Source organism: Lygodium microphyllum, chromosome 19 (genome assembly GCF_053477565.2).
Source record: "Lygodium microphyllum isolate KBCC chromosome 19, Lygodium_microphyllum_v1.1.10, whole genome shotgun sequence".
NCBI classification, from domain to species: domain Eukaryota; kingdom Viridiplantae; phylum Streptophyta; class Polypodiopsida; order Schizaeales; family Lygodiaceae; genus Lygodium; species Lygodium microphyllum.
The window spans coordinates 22,338,363-22,362,975 of NC_141153.1; the positions used below are offsets into that span (position 1 = coordinate 22,338,363).

Here is a 24,613-nt window from a genome sequence, read left to right on the forward strand (position 1 = left end):
TGCATTAGACAGTTGGAAAGAAAGTCAAAAGACATAGAGACAGCAATTGCAAAGTTAAGGGCAGCAAGGATATAGAACAAGAAACGGTTTGACAAAAGACATAGACTGAGACCAAGAACCATACAAGATGGGGATTGGGTACTGGTTTATGATAGTAGTTTAGACAACCATCATAGTGCCATGCGTAAAGTTTCCAAAAGATGGTTTGGACCCTATGTGGTAAGACAGGTTTTTGATAATGTTACTTATGCATAAAATGAGTTGGATGGGACAGCCATCAAACTTCCAGTAGCATGGAAAAGAATAAAATTATTCAAAAGGCGGGAATCTACTATCAATGACTTGCCAGAATTGGAAGAAAATAGTGGTCATGATACAGGGGCTAGCCAAGAAGATATGGAAGATGAAGAAGCAAAGGATATGGTTGCAGAGGATGAGGAGGACTCAGAATCCTATGACAACTAGGATTTTGGCACATACCAGAGGATGTGCAGGTTCAGAGGGGGTGGATGTCGTGATGTTATAAGGACACAGTGTGAAAAAGTATGGAATGCATCATTATCCAACTTCTTTATTGATCTAAAGAATCAATGTGATCTGAGCCATTAGTACTAGTGTGAGTTGCATGGATTATTCGAAAATACTAGATTTTTGGATAATTTTAGCCTATTTTTGATATTATTTATTGTAAAAATCTGACAATTTTAGAAAAAGCTTCTAGATTAGGATGGCATGCAAAAAGCTAGTTGCTTTTTCAGTCAATTATGGGATTTTCTTAAGAGGGACAGATTGATGAAATCGTGCACGTTGCGATCGTTGTAAATAGGTTGAAAAGTGCAGATTGAACTGAAGAAGAAGAATGAGTGATCTGGGAGATCCGTGAGCAGGTGTCCTGGAGTTTTACCCTCCTTTCGAAGTCAACAAAGCCATCAGATTTGGGTTCCGGGTAGTAGAGAAGGAGCTGTAATTTTGATGCACATTTTGTTCTACGAAGAAGCTCCAGGATATCTAATGCCTAGAGATTGCTTCTGAGTAGTGCGAAGATTCCAGGTTCTTTCAATACATATTGATTCAATTCATTGTGCTTTTTCTTTGTAGTTTTTATCACTTGTGTATTCTCTATCTTCTCTTCCATCTTCTATCTCTACTTCCTTCTACTTCTGATCCCTGGTGGAATTGATCTTTTGACAAAAACCCCTCCGACAGCAGTTGAGCGAGAGCTCCCACAGTATAAAACTTTTTTGAATCTCTAATAAGGTCTTTATTTTTCCAAATATACAAGGCAAGCACAATAGCCATTGTACATTATGTTGATTATTAGTTTTCTATGTTAGGAGAAAAAAATTTCCCAAAAGAAAGGACTGCTTTTTGTTCATAAGGTCCAAACATTTCAATGTAGTTCATTCACAAAGTCTCAATCTACTATGTCTCACATTAAAGCATATCATAAATACACACATAATATGATGTTCTTAACTAATAAACATTATATATATATATACTCTTGAATCTATTGAGTCTTAATGATGAGAGAGAGAGAGAGAAACATATATACACACACAGTTACTAAAGATATAGATAGTGAGAAATGAAGATAAGAGCCATGCACAAACACATATGCACACATATACACATAGAGAGAGGTGCATACACACATGCACTACTTAATTTATTGATTAGTTAATAAATTAATTACTTATGTTTTTTAGTTAATTACTTAATAAAAATATAAAAAGAGGGAAAAAAGAGAGAAAGACGAATGAGAGGAAAAAGTGAGACAAACGAGAGAGAGAAAGAGAGAGAGAGAGAGAGAGAGAGAGAGAGAGATTATGTGGCTTGCTTTGAGTTTTTTTCCATCGACAAGGGGGTTGCTAACAACTTGTCGAGAAGGAGATTGCCATCAACCCCTTCTCGGTGAAAAAAAAATTCACAAGTTCTCTTTATTAAAAAAAACACTGAATAAGGGACTGTTGGCAACCCCTCCAACAACCCTGGCAAAAAAAATTTCACGTCCTCTCTAATTTTTTTTTTCACTGAACAAAGAATTGTTGGCAACCTCTTTCCAACCAATTTTTTTTTCGTAAGTCCCCTCGAAGATATGAAAGAGGCAACTTGTGAATTTTTGTTCACCGAGAAGGGGTTGCCACCAGCAAGCCCTGTCTGACGAAAAAAATTTCATGTCCCCTTAGAGAGATGATGGATGGGAGCTGTGATTTTTTCTTTTTGTCGGAAGGGGTTGTCTACAACCCCCTTACAAGTGGAAAAAAAATTCAAAGCAAGTTACATTATCTATATATATATATATATATATCACCCATTTTTAATGAGAAAACTACTACAATATTCAAGTGACCAAAGATTTGTTCTTCTAAAGAGAATTTCAAACCAGGTGATAATAGTAGTCTCAGAAGTTGACATGGAAGTTATTAGCATGGAGACTTCTTTATAGGCATAACTTGGTATCCTTCTATAGAAGTATATTTGCAATGATATCTTGTCGATATGTTCTCTATATGTAATAGAACTATGAATGGCAGGTTCATGTGTGGATAATTTGGAGAAGGGGCGGTGTTACAAACTTTGCCATGGGGGAGAGTAAGATGTGGTGGGGGTGGCAATGGACGAGTAGTAATGGTGCTTGATATATGCCCAAAAGAAAGAGAGGGCCAAGTGGACTATGCAGAATAAAACTAAAGGTTGCCAAAAAAAGCTAGCTCAAAAGCTTGTTCCAAAAGCACACTTCTCGCATGCACTCTCTGGAGTAAATATCATTCCTAAGGAATTGTATCTCTCTCACAAGTTGCATTGATTAGTGCCAACACCATTTTAGGTGAAAATGGTAGACGAGTGGAGACTTTAGCCTTTGGGAATTCTCAAGAATCAACTCATAAGAGTCACAGATCTGAAGTTTCAGTTTTGTTATCCCTTTGATGGAAGGATTGGAAGATTCTTACGATATGTTATTGTGAAGACCTTGGTTTCAATTGTCAAAGTTGAAGCATTATTGGGGAGCTAATACAATGATCATCCCTTGTGAGTCAAGGAGGTAAAACTCGCAACAGTTAATCAAGTGGTATTGAAACCTAAATACTATCAATTGGTGGCTCAAACTATAAATGTAGCACCTAAAATAGAAGACGATGAAGAGGAATTGTTCTTATAAGCTAATCCCACCATTGTCTCAGTTTTTGAAGTGGATGTTGACAAGATTTTGTCAATACTGTCACAAGAAACGAGGTTATTGATGTGGGAAATAGGTTTACCATTTCTTGTAGCAGGCACTCTGCTATGGGAGACAGCTATCTTGCTATATGCAAATAGTAACTTGATACATGCAAGCAACAAATTGGGTGAAGTAGGGATAATACTTCAATGGAGATTAATTGAGGCCTTGGATAAAGCTAGTTAGTAGGCTATTATTGATGTAGAATTGAAGTATGATCATACCATGAACAAATCAACAAGAGTCCTAAAAGATGATGTTCAGGAGGTCAATTTGGACACTGATACAAGTACTAAATCCATTAAAATGAGTATGTTAATGGAAGAAGAGTTTAAGCAGCAATTGGTTCAGCTATGTAAGGAGTTAAACAATATTTTTGCTTGGAAACATACATATATGAAGGGTTTTGATCTGTAGGTGTGTTAACATATAATAAATTTAAAGGTAGATGCTAAGCCCATCATGTAGAAAAGGTATTGCATGACTTCAAATTATGCTAAACAAGTGAAGCAAGAAATTGACAATTTTCTTAGAGTGAGATTATCAAGCCTCTGAATGAAGCCGCTTGGCAATCACACCTCTTGTAGTAGTACTCAAGAAGAATGGGAAAATATGGGACTATGTTGATTACAGGAACTTGAATGTAGCAACCATCATTTGCCCATTCCCTCTTCCATTTATAGATTCCTTGTTAGATGATGTAGCAAATCATGACATTTAGAGCTTCTTAGATGGCTTTTTAGGTTACAATCAGATTCGAATGCACCCCAATGATATGGATAAATTTGCATTTGTTATTACAGAGGGGGAACTTTTGTTAGTGCAATAATGAATTTTGGATTAAAGAATGGCCCAGCTAAATTTCGAGGGGGGGCAACACATAAAACATTTAACCCATATCTCACTACATTTATGAGAGTATGTATTGATGATTTTTGTGTGTTCGGCAAGAGAGCAGACCATTGAAAGCATTCAAAACTTTATTTTGAACGATGTTGCAAGTTGGAATATCACGTAATCCATTTAAGTTAGTTGTTGCTGCAAAAAGGGGAGTTCTTTTAGGACATATCATATTAGTGGAAGGAATAGTAATGGGTCCAAGGAAGATCAAGGTAGTCCAAAAAGCACCTACTCCTACAACAATCCAAGAAGTCATGAGGTTTGTTGGACAAGTTAAGTGGCATACTAGGTACCTTCGGTACTTAGCTCATATATATTCTCCTCTAACATTGCTCACCAAGAAGGGTGTACAGTTCATATGGAGAGAAGATCAAGATAAAGCTTTTCAAGTGTTAAAGAAGATGATGATAGTAGCTCCATTTTTACTACCCTACAATGGGACCTTCTATTTCATGTATTTATAAATGCTTTTGATTTAGTGATGGGTGCAGCTTTGATGCAAGAAAGAGTTTTCAAATGGTTTAGACTTGTGTACTATACTAGAAGATTGACAACAATAGAAAAAGGCTACACTATAATGGAACAAGAAGCTCTAGGTATGATTTTTAAACTATAAAAGTTCTGCCACTATCTACAGGGAATCTAGTGGTATTCCATGTGGATCATGAAGCTTTGATTTATTTTATCAACAAGCCATAGCTAATAGGAAGTATAGCTAGATGGATTCCGATTATAAGATTTTGATTACAAAATTGTGCATACATTGGGTAAGGAGCATGTAGTATCTAGTTTTTTTAGCAAAATTTAGTTAGCAAATGTTGAACAATGAGTTAATGATCAACTGCCTAACAATGAATTATTCAATATTCAAGTGCATCAATTTGATTCTTATTACAATCAGATGTTGAACTTTTTGCTTGATGGAGTAATAACTACAAATTGATCGGCAGAGAAGGTTGGCATTACAAAGTAAACATTTTTAGGTCATAATGGGAGTATTGTATAGGTTGGGGAATTGACAATGTACTCAAAAGTTGTGTTACTATTAATGAAAAACATGTTGTATTGCATGAAGCCCATGGAAGATTATTAGGGGGACACTTCTTTGGTGAAATTACAAGCAAAAAGATCCTCTAGGTAAGTCTATGGTGGCCAATGGTACTCAAGGATGCCTATCAATATGTGAAGGAATGTATTACTTGTATGTAGGAAGAGCAAATGTGTCTCGATTTCTCTATTCTAACATAATGATTGGATTTTGATGCCCCATTCAACTTGTCAATGATCAAGGCAAACATTTTATGAATGAAATTATGAGGGAGCTGACTTCCAAACATATGATATTGTATAAGAAGTCAACACCGTATCGTTCTCAAGCAAATGGGCACACTGAGAGTTTGAATAAGATCTTCTTACAAATTTTGAAAAAGATTATAACTAATAACTGAAAAGAGTGAGATATTGAATTAGACTCAACATTATGGTCTTTTAGAACTACTCATGAAGTTACTACAAGTCTAGTCTTGTTTAAGCCTGTATATGGACTTGAAGCAATGGTTCTAATGGAGTTTTTAGTTCCCAATTTAAGAGTTGTAGTGACTCATTAGTTATCCCATGAAGAACTAGTTCATGATAGGTTATAGAAGCTGATGCAACTTGAAGCAGATAGGATTATTGATCACTACATGTCAATGACAGTGCAATTAAGATGGTAAGCTTGGGTAAATCAGTATATCAAAAAGAAAGTTTTTAAAGAAGGGGACCTAGTGATGGTATATAATTCAAAGATGGGCAAGCATCTAGGCAAGGTTAAGCTTCATTATACACATGTTAGCTTGATTCACAAGTAGATTTCTAGTTGATTGTTACTATTAAGGCCATGGTGCAAACAAAAGGCAAGAAGGCACAAAAATTGCATGTCAAAAGGAAGCAACTTCAATGCAAGGATGCTATTGTGGAGGAAGATGACTGGAGTGATAACCCACCCAAGGTGGCACCTACAAGGAGAAGCGAGACAACTCCTAAACTTTCCCAAAATGCTTCCAATGATGACGATGGTGAGTTGTCCACACCATTAGTTGACTCTATGGTCTACATGAATACCTTTGAGCCCAATACTAGAGGGTGGTTAAAGCAAATAGGATTGCAAAAATTTACTACTTTACCTTAGGAGTCTTGGACAAATAATCTTCATGCTAGACAACAATTGGCCATATTCCATGATACAAGCAACATAAGGGGGTAAACTTGATATTACACCATCTTTATTATCTGAGTTAAATGATCGTGTGAAGTATTGGTGGTGCACCAAAGAGGCTATGCAAGAGGAGTTTGAAACTGCAACATCTAGCATGAACCAATATGTGTTACAAAATGCTAATCCTAAAAGGAGACACTACATCAAGTGGTTTATGGAGAGATTCCTTCTCTTCATCAAAATAGATACTATTACTAGAGACAGTTTTGGTATTTTATGGTATGCAGAAAATATAGCACTACCTAATTGGGTTGGAACACTGCAAGACGTGTATGTGCCTATGGTAAAAAAGAAGCAGCAAAAAAAGTAGAGTTGGCTCTATGCTTGGAGCCCTTTATGCACATTTGGTTGTAGTTTGCCCTATTATTAAGTCATCCATATGGGATACATCAAAAGTCAAAAAGTCTTATCCTTTGACGAAGCAAATGATGGTTGATGGCATACACATTGATGTTTATGACATGGATGTGGGTCCTCTAAATGCATTGGTTGACAATGTATGTAAGCAACTTGCTCCATTAAGTATGGGATTTGGTATGCATGATGCCTAGCATGATGATGCACTTGGGTCAACTATGCATTTAGACTTCTTGGATTGGCTCAATGATGATAGCAAGTAGGATATGCATAATGAGGGTGTTGTGGTTTTGGGCATGCAGAAGAAAGCGAAAATTTCTAAGGTCAAGACATAGTCAATGTATAAATAGTAGGACTTGATGCATGAGGAGAATACTATGTATGCTAAAAATAAATCGATGGTTGTAGGTCATGTACCATAGAGTCTTGAGGAGGCATGTTTCATGATGACATGTTTAAATACATTCTTGCTTGATATGCATGCTAGTGGAGTGGTAAAGTTGGATGTAGTTTAGGCCGTGCAACAATAACTTACTTGTGAGAAGGCAAAAAGAGATGCTATGATGCTTGAAATGCATAAAATGAAGGAATTGCATGAGACTGAGGTGGAATCATTGAGGAGACAAGTGGATGAATATGGCATGATGTTACAAAAGCATTCGGGTGTCCTATTGGATGTATTGATGCTTAGTCATCATGGTTTATGCCCGGATATGCTATTCGAGAGCTATTGAGCCTTGATTTGGATGTAGACACTTCGTTGTTGGTTGGGATTTATGCTACCTTGGTTGATAGGTTATTTTACTGCCAGTTTGGTTATGCCTATGGTCTATGAGTGCTCCTAACTACTCAGGATGATATGCTGATGTATTTGGATGGTGCCACTTTGATGTTTATGCTCTCGGATGCTTCTTGAGCAAAGAGTAGAGCTCAATTCTTGGTTCACTGTCATTTTCTTTGCAGCTGGCATTTCACTTGACAAGGTTTACGTCTCGTGCTACCCATTATGGGACTGGTTTCTGATGTGGATGCTTTTGGGTTCAGCTGCAATATGGCAGATGTTTGGGCTTGAATCGACTTGTATTTGAGAATTTTGTGGAGCAGTTTGCATTTGGATGGCTTATCACTTATGCAGCTTGGATGCTATTTGGCCCTTAATGCCCCAATTATGGATCTTGGATTTACTTGGATGTAGATACATGTTTTGAGCAGTGCTTGCTCCATTGTCTTGGCAGTTGGTTATTGAGATTTCATTGCTCATTGATGCTTGATTCTTTGCGGGTTACTCCTTGATCACTAGACTTCTTGACAGTGCTTGGGTTTAGCAATTATAGCTTTGTTGCTTCTGTGTTGCCTAGCTTCTATGCTAGTTGGGTTGGTTTTGCCCATACAACAGTTGCTCTTGATACTTACCCGGCTATGCACTTTGTCTCCTGCCATGTACTTTACAGAGCCATTTATTTGGATGTTGTTGTACAGATACTTGGGCTTCTCCTGGAGCTTGACCATTGCACGGTCTTATGCCACTTACCGGTCTTGCATTGACTTGGATGCTACTATGTGGTTTGATGTACTGCAGAGTCATGTTTGCCATTGTGGTTATGGATTGATTTCATGGCTGAATACCATATGCTCTTATGATAGATGTCTTATGCTTTACCGTACTGTGGTTGGTTACGTCATGCAGTTGGCTATGACTCTTCTTCATGTGGGAGCTTTTGCATCCTTGGTTGATGCCTATGTCCTCTTGTCTGTTGAGGTTTCATGAGCCTTTACATCATGCTTCTACCACTGATATACTTGCAAATGATTGTCTTTATGAGCAGGTTCCCTCAGTTGGGATAGACCTCGACTGCTTGAGCTTCGTGGATGCCATGGATAGCCCTATTCATGATGACTTGGATTCCTTGTCTTCTTTTACAGGTTCTTCTACTTTAGTTGTTGTTTGCTTCCATTGTGGGAAGCTTGGGCATGTTCAAAGAAAATGCTTTAAACAGATTAGAGAGCAACAGAGACAGAGACAGACTCGACATGAGTAGAGAGTCAAAGATACAACAGACGCAATAGGTGTTACCACTCTTACTAGTGGTGAGGTACATGCAATTACCCATGATGATGCAATTGAGCATGTACTCCTGTCATCTTGTTTCCTTACAACTTACTTGCTCAGTGATCAGGCTATGCATTTGATTGGCTTTTGGACTCTATGGCATCTTGTCATGTTACCCCTCATAGAGCATAGTTCTCTTCTTACACGGAGGTTGATAGGTGTATTGATTTGGGCCTTGAGCAATTTTCTGCTATTGTTGGTACATGGGATATACACCTAGCTTTGCCTAATGGGACTTCTCTTATACTCAGGGATGTTTTACATGTTCCCATGCTCAGTAAGAGCTTGATTTCAGTCAATCAATTGGATAATGCAGGATATACTATTTCTCTTTAGGATAGGTCATGGAAGATCTATCGTGGTTGCTTGGTTTTGGCCAAAGGTTCTAGAGTTGGTTCTCATTACCTAGTGCATGTCTCTCATGTGGGAGATTCTATGGTTGCAGTTATCCGGATACCACATGCATTGTTATGGCATTATCGCCTAGGCCATATGCACCACAGAGAGATGGAGATCTTGTCTCGTTTAGACTCATTGTTGCCTCCTATGTCACTCACAGATTTGATGCTTGCCCTAATTGTACTCTTGGTCCTTGTAGAGCCCCCTTGGCTCATGGCAATCGTATAAGGCATGCTCCTCTAGATCTTCTCCATTGTGCAGTATATGGACTTATGCCTTCCCAGTCACTTGGTGGAGCATCGTACTTTGTGACCTTTGTTGATCATGCTACCCACCGTGTTTGGGATTTTCCGTTGGTGCAGATTGAGGATGCTGTAGTTATGCTTGACATGTTTATGGATTTTGTTGGTAGCAGGCCTAGGTGCTTACAGATGGATTATGAGAGTCATGCTCTCTCTCCCAGCTTTCAGACCTCTTGTCAGCAACATGGCATTGATTTCTTGTGCCCACGGTATTATGGGATTGCTCATGGCATGTGCCCGACCTTACAGGCAAAGGTTGCTTCTATGCTTACCACAACTGGGTTGTCTTATGACTTTTGGGTTGAGGCCCTTATGACGGCAATCTATTTAGTTAACACGACGCCGTGCTTGACCTTGGACAATATTACACCCCATGAGGCATGAAGTGGCATGTAGCCCTCCCATGATTACGTGAGGATGTTTGGCTGCCATGCATATGTACATATGTCACATGAGCCTATGTCACACAGATGTATTCTCCTTGGTTATGGAGATGGTGACTTTAAGGCCTATAGATTATGGGATTTGGATGCCCAATAGGTCATAAGCAGCCGTCCTGCTGTCTTCTATGAGGCGCAGACACCTCTCAGGCCTCTTGATGAGAGTTTAGTATGCTTTATGGCTAATTTAACAGCAGCTATAGTGCCATTACAACAAGCTATTTATGTTGAAAATGAGGCACTTATTTGCCCAGATGACATAACCATGCATAGCAGTCAGGGTCAGGATGTTGGTGGTCAGTTGCTAGACCCATTGCAGGCTCTTGAGAGCCGTTTTCTTGTAGTTTTGCAGGCTGGACAGCCAGCCATATGTTAGTCTTCCGCTTCGCTGAGGCCACATGTAGTCTTGAGACCCCGTTGGATGAGTGTCCGAGATGTTGGCTCTCTTTCAGTGATTGACTTTGGAGAGTTTGATTGCTCTCCGCTGTCTTGTATGCGCTATGGTGATGCTATGTGCGACTCTGATGCTTTTCAGCCATGCACTGATGAGTTGTGCTTGCTTCATGAGAAGCATTCTTGGATTGCTCCATTGTATGGAGTTGCGGGGTCGCTTATCTCCTGGATGTCATGGACTCAGGGATGCTTGACTCTTCTTCTGCAAAGGTTCCCGGCACTTCTTGCACAGCTCGCTTTCCGATTGGGCGTTGGGTGAGATGTCATGATTCCTCACCTTGTCTTTTTTTTTTTATTTTCTTTGTTTTCACTCCCCAGCCACATTGGCCTTTTAGTGGGAGGTTGTTGTGGTAAAAGGCCTTTGGGCCTGCTCGTGTACACTGTGACTGCCCATTCTTTATTCATATATAATATTATAGTGCAATAAGGCTGTCAGTTCAGTTGGACAGCACCTATATTGTGTGTGCTCTTCTCTCCCACATCTTCCTCTTCTCCTTCTCCACTGCCATTGCATCCCCTTCATGTTAGCCATGGCTTACTACATTACAGTTACCCATAGCATGGTTCATACCTTAGTCCTTGGTATTTTCCTATGTGAGGAGAATTTGTATGTCTCATGAAGTATGGTTATGTATGCTCTTACAGGCGTGGCCCCCTGAAAGGGTGTTATTCATATCTTATTTGTTGATCATGACTTGATGTATGATAGGACTTTTTGAGTAATCATGATCTTTGATAGTTGGCACCATATTCTATCTCTATGTTTTTTATATATTCTCATCATATTGTCCGATTTCTATGACATTATCTCTAAGTTTTAGGTTGATTTATTAGCGGCTGTAACACACTCGCTTAGACTTGGGTCACAGCGAGGGTTAGTAGGGAGAGTTGGACCACACTCCCCTTGCTAACCCTTGGTTGCACCTAGGGTTTGCAAGGTGAGTGGGGTGCGTGCAACCCCAAACTCACCCTACTAGCACCCTTGGAAAACAAGGTGCTAGCATAGTGTTAGTAGGGTGAAGTTGGTTCTTGATTTCCTATTGGCTGATCTACTAGGTGGACAAATTGAGGAGCCTATCAGACATATCTCCCTTCTTGTTTATCCTTCAAATTGTGCACAGATTGCCATAAATTTTGACCTACATTAAATTTTCTCCCTTTGTTCACCCTATGGTGTGACCTTACGGTGAGTGGAGCTCAGTTGTTTCCCCTACTCACCCTGGGGCGACATGGCTCTTATTAGTTTTTGCAACGATAAAAAGCTTGTTAAGTTGGTGCAAGGCTATGCCTTGATTAAGTGTTGTGGAATGCTTGGACCACCCTTATTTTTTGATAATACGAAAGATATTAGCATCATGCATGTAAAAGAAAGTGCGGGGATGTTGTTTTGGTTGAGGGTTGATGTGAAATGAGGGCGAGATTAAAAGGAGGGGAGCGAGCACAAAGCAAGGTGGAGTTTGCAGGAGCACTCGCGGCACACCCTCTGTGCTTTGCAACACTCCCGCCCCCCATTCTCCTTCTCTAGGTCAAAAGCAAAGCATTCGTGGCTTGCTGAAAGACGAGCTAGGCTGCTCCTTCCTCCCGTTTTTGGAACTCTTCTCGGGCTCATCTGAGACCCCTTCTTCCTCCTCCCCCTCCTTCCTGAACCATACAAACAGATAAAATCTAGAGTGTTCTCTCGCTTCTCGTCCGCCATAGCTTGAAAGACAACAGAAAACCGAAAAACCATAACATTTTGCATTGCAAATTCTTCATATAAAATTAATTTTCCTCCGTTTTTTCTGTGTCGGACCATTGCAGCTCGGACCGATTATCTACACAATCGACGCTTGGAGAACAGGTGTTTAAGGGGAGCAGATTTGTGGAGGCCTCAGGCGGGCTCTGAGTTCCCTCTTTTGGTTACTTGAAAGCCATTGCTGAATCTAGCAGTTCCTTTTCTCTTTGAAGAAAGAGAGTCTCTCTCTCTCTCTCTCTCTTTCTCTGCGTTCCCCCTCTTCCCTTTTCTTCGCAGGCCTTCTTCACAAACTGCCTCCCATGGCTTCCACTGCCACCCCGCAGCAGCAGCAGCAGCCGGCCCTCCTTGTGATCCCTCCCAGCCAGTACGCCACGCCGTCTCTGTATGTCGGTGACCTTGACCCCAGCGTCGCCGAGGCGCAGTTGTATCAGATCTTCAACGGCCTCGGCCAGGTTGTCTCTATTCGCGTCTGTCGCGACCTCATCACCAAGCGCTCTCTCGGATACGCGTACGTTAATTATAATACGGCTCAAGAAGGTAACTTGCTCTCTTTTTTTCTGTTTGGTCCTGCGTTGAATTGGTTTGCGTTTTTCCACGCCACCCTTTTTTCTTTTGGTTGGAGTCGCGTTTCAACTTTCTCCATTCCATGCCTGCAACTCTTTCATCCTCTTAACTGGACATAATCTTCAATGCAGCTTCCCAGGCTTTAGAGGCACTGAATTTCACACTTATCAATGGAAAGACTGTTAGGATTATGTTCTCACACCGAGATCCGAGCATCCGTAAGAGTGGGACTGGTAACATTTTCATTAAGGTAGGTTTCAGTGAAGTACGTCCATTGAGCTGGTTGCATTATTGTTCAGACTTTAAGACATATGTTGTGCTTTTCTGCTTGCATTTGCAGAATCTTGATAAGTCCATTGACCATAAAGCGTTGCATGACACCTTTGTTGCGTTTGGGCCTATTCTTTCCTGCCGAGTTGCTATGGATGAGAATGGCATCTCAAAGGGCTATGGTTATGTCCAGTTTGAACAAGAAGAATCTGCACAAAGTGCCATCGAGAAGGTTAATGGAATGCTCATTCAGAACAAACAGGTCTTTGTTGGTCCATTTATAAGGAGACAAGAACGTGATACGACAATTGCTGGGACGAAATTTAATAATGTATTTGTGAAAAACTTGTCAGAGGAAACTACCGATGAAGATCTGAAGAAAGTGTTTGAAGTTTATGGAACTATCAGTAGTGCTGTTGTAATGAGGGATGCAGATGGCATATCCAAATGCTTTGGCTTTGTCAATTTCGAGGATGCAGATGCTGCTATTAGAGCAGTTGCAGATGTTAATGGCAAGGTTGTCAATGATAAAGAGTGGTACGTTGGCAGAGCTCAGAAAAAGTCAGAAAGAGAGGCAGAATTGAAAGCAAAATATGAGCAGATACGCAAGGAAAGAACTGAAAAATTGCAAGGTGTAAACTTGTACCTGAAAAATGTTGATGACAGCATCAATGAAGACAAGCTTAAAGATATGTTTTCAGCATTCGGTGGGGTTACCTCTTGCAAGGTAATTCAAATAGATTGTTTATGCTTTAACTGTCCCTTGTGAAAGTTCAAGTACTGACATGGTTAATTTCCAGCTAATGAGATCCCCCAGTGGTTCAAGCATGGGTTCTGGGTTTGTGGCATTTACCTCCTCAGAAGAAGCAATGCAGGCTGTAAGTAACTCTTGTTATTGTGAGTTTTGCGCACTTCAAAAGTGTACAGTTAAAGTCTTGTTGTGAGTTTTGCATACTTAAAAAGTTGACATACAGTTAGTTTAAAGTGTTAGCTATAAAGTCATAACAGCAGGTTGATGGTTGTCTTATAAGACATGCTAGGACAAGCTTACCTTTTTGAATATGTAGATGAAATCCCTGGATCCTTGTTAACACCTGGATGTCAGAATTCAAGGATTGTAAAATTACATAATTTACAGCTGACCTTCTAGTATGAAATGCTGTTGTATTTAACAGCTTGATCAGTTCTGTGCACTGTTATGGAAGGCTAAGGGGAGTTTGTTTTGGTGCATAATGATGGACCATGAAATTGTGAATGGTACTTGAACAGTGACTGTAATTAGAGCACTGTTTTGGTTTCGACTAATAGGACAGGCTATACTTGTAGGTGAATGAAATGAATGGTAAAATGATTGGAAATAAACCACTGTATGTTGCGCTGGCGGAGAGAAAAGATGAAAGACGAGCGAAACTCCAGGTTAGTGTTGTCTGAATCTGGGAGTAGCTCATACTCAATTATCTTCAGGCATTCAAGATCTATTCTTCAACCAATTTTCTGCTTGCCTTGTTTGTATGCTGTATTGCTGTCTTAAAGTTCCTTTTTGTTACAGGTTCAGTTTGCTCAGATGCGAAATGCTGTACCACCCCCCCAAGCGAATGGTGGCCCAGCACCTTTGTATCATCCTAGGCCACCTGCTATGGGCCAGCATGTCTTCTATCCCCCTCACGGCGTGCTTCCTCAGGTATAAAATGTGGTGCTCTGAAAAATACCTGTCCTGTCCTCTGTCTGCGAGTTAGTTGCTGCTGTAGGCCCCGGTATCACACATTCTATTACAATTTGCTTATCCATTTCACTGGTGTCTGACTTGTGCATGGGTTCTGTGGCAATTTATTTTGAGTTGATATTACATCTGTAATTATATATCTCAGATGCTAAATTCGATGCATTCATACAAATACTAGGTCTGCTAGAAGCACTATCCTGTGCTGATCTGTTTTTCCCTTGCCACAAGCCTAACGGCTTTGGATATCAGCAGCCAATGATGCCTGGAATGAGACCTGGTGGAATGCAAGTGCCGGGCTATTTTGTGCCGGCTGTTCAACGGCCAGGTCAACAAGGGCTGCGTATGGGGAACAGAAGAGCTGCTGGTTCTCCATTTCAACCTCAGCAGCAGCCACCAATGCCCCAACAGGTTTTCTTGGATTGCTTGAAGTGCTGAAAGTCTTTGTTGAGTGGGTGGAATACTTGTTAAAATATTTGTGCTAGTTTTTTCTCACTGAAGTTCTACTTCAAACTATCCACAGATGGCACCTCGAAATAACACTCGATCGATGCGGTATTCTCAGTCATCTAGAACCCCGATTGATACATCTTTCAATTCACTGGATGTGGCTGGTGCTCACCCAAGTTCATCTGATTCGGGATTGCTTATGCCTGCACTTGCATCTGCTCTGGCATCAGCTTCTCCAGAGCAACAGAGAGTGGTAATGGTCAATCGGCAATTGAATTATCTATGTGTGTTCAATGGGAATAGGTTTGGTTCATAAATTTGGCAATATTGTCTACTTTCTGATCTAAAATTTGGCTATGCAGATGCTAGGAGAGCAGTTATATCCTTTGGTGGATCAATTAGAACATGACCATGCTGGAAAAGTTACAGGGATGCTTTTAGAGATGGATCAGACTGAGGTGTTACATCTCATTGAGTCTCCAGAGGCGTTAAAAGCCAAAGTTGCTGAAGCTATGGAGGTTTTACGTATGGCACAAATTGCTTCCCCAAGTACTGGGATTGACCATTTTGCAAGCTTGTCTCTGAACGAGCACTAGCAAGCCTAGTGCTAATGTTGTAAGGTTCACATGTGCTATTAGTGGGTGGTTGAACCTCCAATAGGCTGCGGGCACATTTTTGCAGTAATGTCAGGCAACTACACTAGTATAGGTCTAAGAACAAAGGCTGAGCTTTGTTGTTTGCTTTTTTGGTTTCTATCACAGACTAAGCTGTTGACAATAGAGAGATTCAGTAAGCAGAAAATTTTGATTCTGTTAGCCCTTTCAACATGATGCACTCTTCCATTCTGAGATTCTCTTATGCTTTACTGGCTCTGTCGTCTTGTTTACTGACAAAGCTATCAACTGTAGAAGCGTGTGCATCTAGCACAAGTTTTGTAATTTTACTTTTCGTATTAGTTGCAACAGATGCGTTTTGTTGTACAGAGTTGGATAAAACAGTACAGTATTGGAAAAAACAAAACAAATCGGTCCATTTTTCTCCAGTCCATTCTGGGCTTACTCTTTTCAAAAAAGATATCTAAAACTGATTAGGATGGGTTCAGGCAAAGACCATTGAGGACCTTAAAAAACTGTCTAGCTGTATTCATATAGTATTTGAACAATTCTGCCCACCGTCATTTTGCTTGATTAAAGTTTTTGATGTCCTAGCCTAGTCGATTGTGACTGATCAAAGCATATGATATACTGAATTTAAGTTTAGTAAATTTCTAGTTGAATTGAGCAGTAAATGTGCAGCATTGGCCTTTAGTGGTGACAAGATGATGCAGTTCCCAAAAAAATCACCCACAGTTAACTTCAGTTTAGTGGTCCACTTAGTTTTGAAATGTGTGGATACCTCGAATTTTGAGAAACAAGTGTATTTTATTTTATAAAATTAAAGAAAAAGGGTGTCCCCCCCTCTCTCTCATGTAGAAAAAAAGGGCAATGTTCTTGCACAATAGCGTGCCTTGTTTTGTAATGATTGAGGTTTATAGAGAGGAGAGTCTGTCTAATTTTAGACTATTAAAACATGTCTGAACTTTGAGTGGTAAGGTCTGTGATTTTAGTCTAATGTGTAATTTATTTAACAGGCATGTGTCTTTGTAATTTTACTTGGGATTCTTTTTAAAAAGGAGAAAAAAGGGATAGAAAATGTTCTAGTTATGTCTGTTGCATGTTGGATGCATGTGAGCAAGTGTGTGTGGTTGACATGAAATCCGCAGGTAATGCTGGCTGCAGTGCTGGAAACCTTCCTGCTGCTGTTGTGAAGGTTCATGTGTAGGCCATCCTTGTGTGGGTCATTGGTACTAATGTTGTTTTTGTATCTGTTGCAATCACGATGTGTCATCTTGATGATTGTCATGTGCCATTCGGGTTGTCAGGCTGCTCAAGCTGATTACCATGAAAATGCCACAATGACCTGTGATGTGTATTTGATTAATGTCGTGCATGACATCAAAGTGTTTTTGGAGATTTTGAGGATGTATGCATGACAATCAAGAAACGTCGAATGGTGCCCTTTGAGACTAGCTCTTCAAACTTCAACAAGGTGATGAAAAATGGGGGCTGTGATGATATGTAAGTAGTCAAGCATGGATCTACTGTGTACGCATACCATATCATTGTATTACTTTGTAGAGGCATGGCCTTATGTGTGGAGAAGCAATTCTCAGAATCTTTGAGCCATAAGAGGAGCTCTAGGAGCATTCTGAGCATCATGCTGACTGCAGAGACTCACCTCCACCTCCACCTCCACCTCCACCTCCAGCTCCAGCTCTAGCTCAGCTTTTGTTGTCTGGGACTTTGGTGTCATTGTGAAGTTTAACCAGAGTAAATGATTATAGTTTCGTTGCAGTGGTATAAGTGGTTTATTATTAGAAAAGCGTGAGATTTCTCAATGATGGGTGTATCCTAATACATTGAATGGGCCCATTCTCATGTCTAACCAAATTAAGTTTGATACATGGCCTTGTACAATTTTGCCATTGTTGGATAAATGGTTCATTCCTCGGAAAACATAAGATATTGCAAATGATGTCATGTCCAAAATTTAATTAAAATTGATGCAGTGTTTGTAAGTGGAATAAAGTGTGGTCCATTATTGTCACCTTAACTTTTGGTATAAAATTTTAATTAAAATCATATTTGCACGTGTAGAGCTTGCCATCTCAACACTTTTCCTCAAGCTCAATTGTATTTTTGCAACTCCGAGTAAGCTTTGAAGTCTTTAAAGCTTTTTTACATCCAATGCTCAAGTAAAAATGTTAGTTATTTGATCTTGTATGTTGACATATACCAAGTTAATCTCTCCTGTAATTACATTTTCTATCACAAAGCAAATGTAACTTCAAGTAAGGTTTTTAATTTTTGAAGCTTCTCTATATACAATGCCTTTGCGAAAATGTTAGCTATTTAATATTGTGTGCTAATATACGAAGTCAATCTCTTGCAGGTACTTTTTTTTCACAAAGTGGTAATTTTTCTTAGATGTGTTTTATCTTCGCATGATTATTGGGTTTTTAGATAACTATATATTGCTTAATTTAATTAACACAGTTCAAAATTTAATTAGAACCAACATTTGCATGTGTTGAGCTTGCCGGTCTTTTTGTAACTCTAAGTAAGCTTCGAAGTTTTTGAAGCTTTTCTGCATCCAATGCCTTCGTAAAAATGTTAGCTATTTGATTTTGTATGTTGATTGCAAGTACATTTTTTATTGCAAAGTAACTATAACTAAGCTTTTTTGGCCCACTTGCTTTTTGAGGATGTTATTGGTCATGCTTATTAGAACGCAACAATGGATGAGAAGATGGTTGTATTAGAAGCCAATAAGACTTGGGATTTAGTACCATTGCTTAAGGGTAATAAAACTATATAAGTTGTAAGTGGGTTTACAAAATCAAGCATAATGTAGATGGTTTTATTAGTAGGTATAAGGCTAGAATAGTTGCCAAAGGCTATGCTCAAACATATAGCATAGATTATGAATAGATATTCAGTCTAGTTGCTACAATTGCTTTAGCAGTAGCTAAAGGTTGGAGTTTGTAATAAATGGATATTAAGAATATATTCTTGCATGGTGAATTACAAGAATAGGTGTTTATGAAGCATCTAACGAGTTATGAGGATTTATAACATCCCACATATGTGTGCAGGTTAAAGAAAGCACTCTATGGGCTAAAGTAAGCATTCAAAGCATGGTTTGATAAGATTGGAAAGTACCTTATCAACATTGGTTTTTATGTTTTTGATGTTGATTACTCACTTTACTCTATGTTGCTCAATTTAATTAATAGTCTAAAATTTAATTAAAATTAATATATGTATGTGTTGAGCTTGTCATCTCAACACTTTTCCTTAAGCTCAACTATATTTTTACAACTCCAAATAAGCTTCGAAGTTTTTGAAGCTTTCTTGCATTCAATGCTAAGTTTGTAAAAATGTTAGCTATTTGATCTTGTATATTGTCATATACAAAGTTAATATCTTCTATAAGCACGTTTTCTATTACAAAGTGACTGTAACTTTAAGTAAAGCTTTGAAAATTTTGAAGCTTCTCTACATTCAATGCCTTTGTGAAAATGATAATTATTTAAAATTGTGTGTTGATATACCAAGTCAATCTCTCTTGCAAGTATATTTTCTTTCACAAAGTGGTAATTTACCTTAATGTGTTTTGTCTTAGCATGAACATTGGGTTTCTAAGTAACTGTATGTTGCTCATATTGTCATAGTGAATGATAATTGGGCCATCTCCTTGCACATTCAAATCACCTAATAACTTTTGCAACCATATTATCTCATATGCTCCCATGAGGTGGTATAGTAGCACCTTTGTACTCAACCTCTATACTAGAAAAAGCAAATGTAGGTTGCTTTTTACTACTCTAGGTAATTGTTGCACTACCAAGGAAAAACACGAATCTACAGACAAATCTTCTGTTAGACATGCTATCAGCCCAATTTGCATATGTGTATCCAAACACATGTATATCCTTACTTGTCTTATCAAAAAGTCCATAATAAAAACTGAATTTTACATATCTTAATATACATCTATTGCATCCAAATGAGGCTTTCTAAGCATTTGCATAAATTGATTGACAAGCACAACAACATAACTTAAGTCTAGCCTTGTGATAGTGATGTAAATCAGACTCCCTACTATTCTCCCAAACATAGTAGGGTCTTCTATCTCATCCCCAATATTAATACTCAACTTTGCATTTCGCTCCAATGGTATTGAAACAAACTTCTACGCTATTGTACCATACTTGGACAACATATCCAAGCCATACTGCATTTGGGATAGCCATATACCATCATTACATCTAATCACCTCAATACCAAGAAAACACCTTAACTTGCCTAAATATCTCATCTCAATTTTTTTTTTCAAAAGGTCATTAACTTCAACAATTCACAGTCATTTTCATCTATAATAATTAAGTTATCCACATAGATGACTATGATGACCAAACTTGCATCTCCCTTTCTCACATAAAGTGAGTGATCATTATGAGAAATATAAAAGCCAATATTGACAAGATACTCTTCGATCTTGTCAGACCATGCTTTAGGTACTTGCTTTAGCCCATAGAGTGCATTCTTTAACTTGTATACATATGTGGGATACTTTGAATCCTCGTAACATGCTAGTTGCTCTATATACACATTTTCTTGTAATTCATCATGTTAGAAAGCATTCTTTACATCTATTTACTACAATCTCCAACCTTTGGTTATTGCCCAAGTAATCACACATCTAACGACTACCATCCTAGTAATTGGATTGAATGTCTCTTCATAACCTACGCCATATGTTTGAGTATAGCCTTTGCAACCAGCCTGGCCTCATACCTGCTAACAAAACCATTTGCATTATACTTGATTTGTAGACCCATTTATAACCAATAGCTTTCTTGCCCTTGGGCAATGGTAGTAGATCCCAAGTCTTGTTGGTCTCTCATCCATTGCTGCATCCAAATGAGCATGACCAACAACATCCTCAAAGCAAGTGGGCTCAATATTCTCAACCACCTTAAATATATAAACATAATGGTAAGATGCATAACCTCAAGCACTAAATTTTTTAACAGGTTATCTAACCTCGCTCGGCCCGCGTATTAGTAAATCACTCAGTGGAGTCTTTACATTACCATGTGCTCTCTATATACCTAGTGTGCTGATTGAAGGAATACCGAGCTCATAATCCAAACTCTTTGAACCACTGAAATCTCCATCAAATCCCAAATGGCTAGTAAATATATCATTATCATTTGATACTTTTCACTTTTCTTTGTCTTTATTTGTAACACTTGTAGATGCACCTGAAGATGAGGGGTTATTCAAATTTTCATTTCAAGGGCTAACTATAGATGTAGTACTCGATGATGTTTCTAGTCCACTAAGGCTGCGTAATTCTTTTTTTTCTTTCTATATATAACTATAATGATGATAATCATCATCCAATGCACCATCACTAGATGCATACTAATTGCTCACCTCACAAAAAATAACATCCATGCTCACTTTGAACTCACCTGTGACAGGGGGTATAACAAGAATGCACTTTTGCTCTAAAGAGTATCCAATGAAATACATTTTAGCATCTTACATCAAGACTTGCAAGACCATAAATACTATAGGACTTGTCTTACCTACCTTGAGCACATTGTTTCATCTCACAACATCAATTGGAAATTCTTTTTAAAATAAAGCGAGTTGGTCTAGGTACACGTGTGCACTTTGAACTTCTAACACACTTGTTAATCCACCTTGGATCAACTTTCTTTCTAGCTCATCTAGCACATGAATATATATAATATAACCAAATACTTTCAAGTGTGACACATTAGGCTTCTTGCTTGTAAAGCATTCTTCCGGGGATCATTTCATGAATTGTAATTGTGGGAGTTCTATTCATAATATAGACAGTAATATGAAAAGCTTCAGACCAAAAATATTTTGACAAATTCCTTTAAGGCATATCAATACCCATGCAACTTTTGCAATATATCTATTTTTCCTTTCTATAATCCCATTTTGATGTGGGGTATACCTGTAAGTAAATTGTCTCTTTATCCCGTGAGATCTCAAAAAGTCACTAAACTTATTAGAGAGATACTCTCCCTCTCCATCTAACCTCAAGCACATAACTTTCAAGCTTATTTATGTTTCAATAGCAATATTGAAAGTTTTGAAGTACTAAAACACATTACTATTTTTCTTTATGAAATACACCCATAGCTTTCTTGAACGTTCATTAATGAACGTGACAAAATATCTGTTGTCACCAAGAGTTATGTTTTGTGTAGGCCCCCAAATATCTATATGTACAACATCAAGTATATTTCTACTCACATCTCTATCACGTGAAAAAGGTTATTTTTCTTACTTATCAAAATTGATATGCTTCACACACTTTATGAAATTCTACAAATCAAAAAGCAAAAAACCTTATAACCAATTCTATGGAGTGCATTAATTTCAACCTTTACACATTTACATGTCCAATATATTTGTGCCATATTTCAATGTCCGCAACTACTACTTTACCTTTAGCATACATGGTAGTAGGCATAATAGTAATTCCAGTATCTAAAGTGAACGTGCAGTTAACTCTACTTCCTTTTACGACTAACCTACTGTTATCATTAAAGTCTTCCACAAAACAACCTTTTATATTAAATCCAACTTGTAGTCCTTACTTTACCATCTGACCAACATACATTAACTTCTTTGTGATAGATGGTACATGCAATACACCTAATAGATTCTTTGTTTGATCATCATACAAAGACAAAGAAATCTTTTCAATGTGTGAAATTGGGTGGTATGAATCATCACCCATCTGCACATAACCTACATTCTATAAATCTTGCATCTCTCAAAATCATTCCACATGATTGGTCATATGCTTAGATGCACCTGAATTAACATACAATACATCATCATGTGTTCCCATTCTTGTAATAATATTCATCATATGTTCCATAACAAATAAATGCTCATTTTTATCTTCACTTTGTTGTGAAGATGATGTGTAGTTTTCTTACTGCAATTTACCATTGTGAATATAATTATTCTTAGCATAACATTAGGTTATAATATGACTTGTTTTGCCACAACAATAACAGAAAATAACGGAATTGCAAGAATCTCTGTTCTAAAATCCACATTTTCCTCTAGAGCTTCCCATTCTCTAAAGTTGCCATGTCCTCTTTAAACTTGCATTTCACCAAATTACTGATTTAACCTATTTTGTTGGTTATCACTAGCACATCCTATACTACGTCCTCTTGAAGAGAATCTGCCATATTCTCTTTCTGAGCTTGAGTAAAATGTTTGGATTTATTCACTATCTTTTTCAAATGATTCACCTTGCATGTTGATCTCTTCATTGAGATCATGAGAGAGACTAACTCATCAAAAATCGAAAACGACTTCTATATATACACAGAAGTGACAAATGATTTTTAGGCCTTCTCATTATTGAGGCCACCCAAAGTAGATGAAACCAAATCATCATTATTAGGTATTGTATCAATAGCTGCTAAGGCATCTGTAATGGTTCTCACCTTTAAAACATATTCATTTACAAACATATTTTCTTTCTTTAAGGTATTTAACTCTTACTTGAGTTGAATCTTCCGTGCCTTTGTGTTTATTGAAAACATATTCTTAAAGATTGTCCAAGCTACATATGAAGTTTTTGCATTTTCGATATATCCCAACATAGTGCTATCAACAATGATTGCAAATAGCCAATACATTACTTTTTTTAATTTTGCATTTTATTATTTCCATATCTTTAATTCTTTTACAGTTGCAGGATTACTTAGCTCTAGCTAATTTTCTTTACTTGAAACAAACTCATAGAGGCCTTTGCTAATAAGGAAGTTTGTCACATGAAACTTCCATGATAGATAATTATTCTTGTCAAACTTCTCAATGATGGGGTTTCCATTGTTTTTTGCCATTGTCACAAAATTGATACAAAACAACAAGTGAGTCTTCTAGAACCTTTCACAATAAGTGTATAACAACATATCAAGCATCATTTTTTACTAAACTGCTCAATAGTACACGTAATCTGCAACTTGTTAGCAAATAAAACATGTGTTTACTTCTAGACAAACATATCAGAACTTACAAATTTGAAATCTATAACCTATGCACCTACTTTCAATTGACATAACCAAAATCTCAATATACCATGAAACAACTGTCCGTAACTGTAAGGGTTAAAAATGAGGCGCGAAACAACCCTAAATGGCAAAAAAAGCAACGGGCAAGCCCTAAGGAGCTTATTTGCAAAACATACATTGCTTTGCTCACACACCAAATCTCATAGCAATTTGAGGTTTTCGCTTCTACGCTACTTCCAATGCCTCCACATGCATTATCCAAGAGAAAAAGTGGCAGAGCTTCTTACCCGTTGCTTGCTTGCTCGAAATCTTGCTTCTTCTCCTTCAGTTTAGCCTTCAAAACTAGCCTCTCTCAGTGGTACCACTTTGATACCATGTCAAAAATTGCATGGTTAGGGGACTTGCTTGAGCTTTTGCACCAAACACATACTATACACATAAGAGGAAGCTCATTCAAGAACATAAGGAGAGAGATGGAGGCCAACATGTTTTCTTGTTGGATTCTTCTTGTTCTTTCACATACAATACTATGTATACAAAGCATAGATAAGATACAATATAAATGAAAGTGGCCTACTAAGTCAATTAATGTATAACTAGCTATACTAATTGATTGGTGCTATAACTATGCCAGATGTAGGTAGGTGCAATAATAAGTGATAAGTCAGTGGCCATGTGAGGATCATACTGACCATTGACATGTTGAGTGTAGAGGTTCAGACCCATCTAACCAGGTGGTTCATT

General features: G+C 38.2%; 1 protein-coding gene across 3 annotated transcripts; it reads left to right on the forward strand.

Moving 5' to 3' along the window:
• The first annotated feature begins 11,828 nt into the window (after positions 1 to 11,828).
• LOC148019650 (polyadenylate-binding protein 2-like) lies at positions 11,829 to 16,026 on the forward strand. 3 transcript variants are annotated; one of them, XM_087699767.1, is made up of 9 exons: positions 11,829 to 12,713; positions 12,872 to 12,990; positions 13,081 to 13,737; positions 13,811 to 13,888; positions 14,337 to 14,426; positions 14,560 to 14,691; positions 14,983 to 15,141; positions 15,254 to 15,433; positions 15,543 to 16,026. In XM_087699767.1, exons 1-9 carry the CDS (start codon positions 12,476 to 12,478, stop codon positions 15,774 to 15,776), a joined length of 1,887 nt encoding a protein of 628 aa, XP_087555893.1. In that variant the 5' UTR covers positions 11,829 to 12,475; the 3' UTR covers positions 15,777 to 16,026. The 3 variants fall into 3 exon arrangements, with proteins under 3 accessions (XP_087555893.1, XP_087555894.1, XP_087555892.1); XM_087699768.1 differs by having other exon boundaries at positions 14,986 to 15,141; XM_087699766.1 differs by having other exon boundaries at positions 11,830 to 12,713; positions 14,962 to 15,141.
• Positions 16,027 to 24,613: the final 8,587 nt, after the last annotated feature.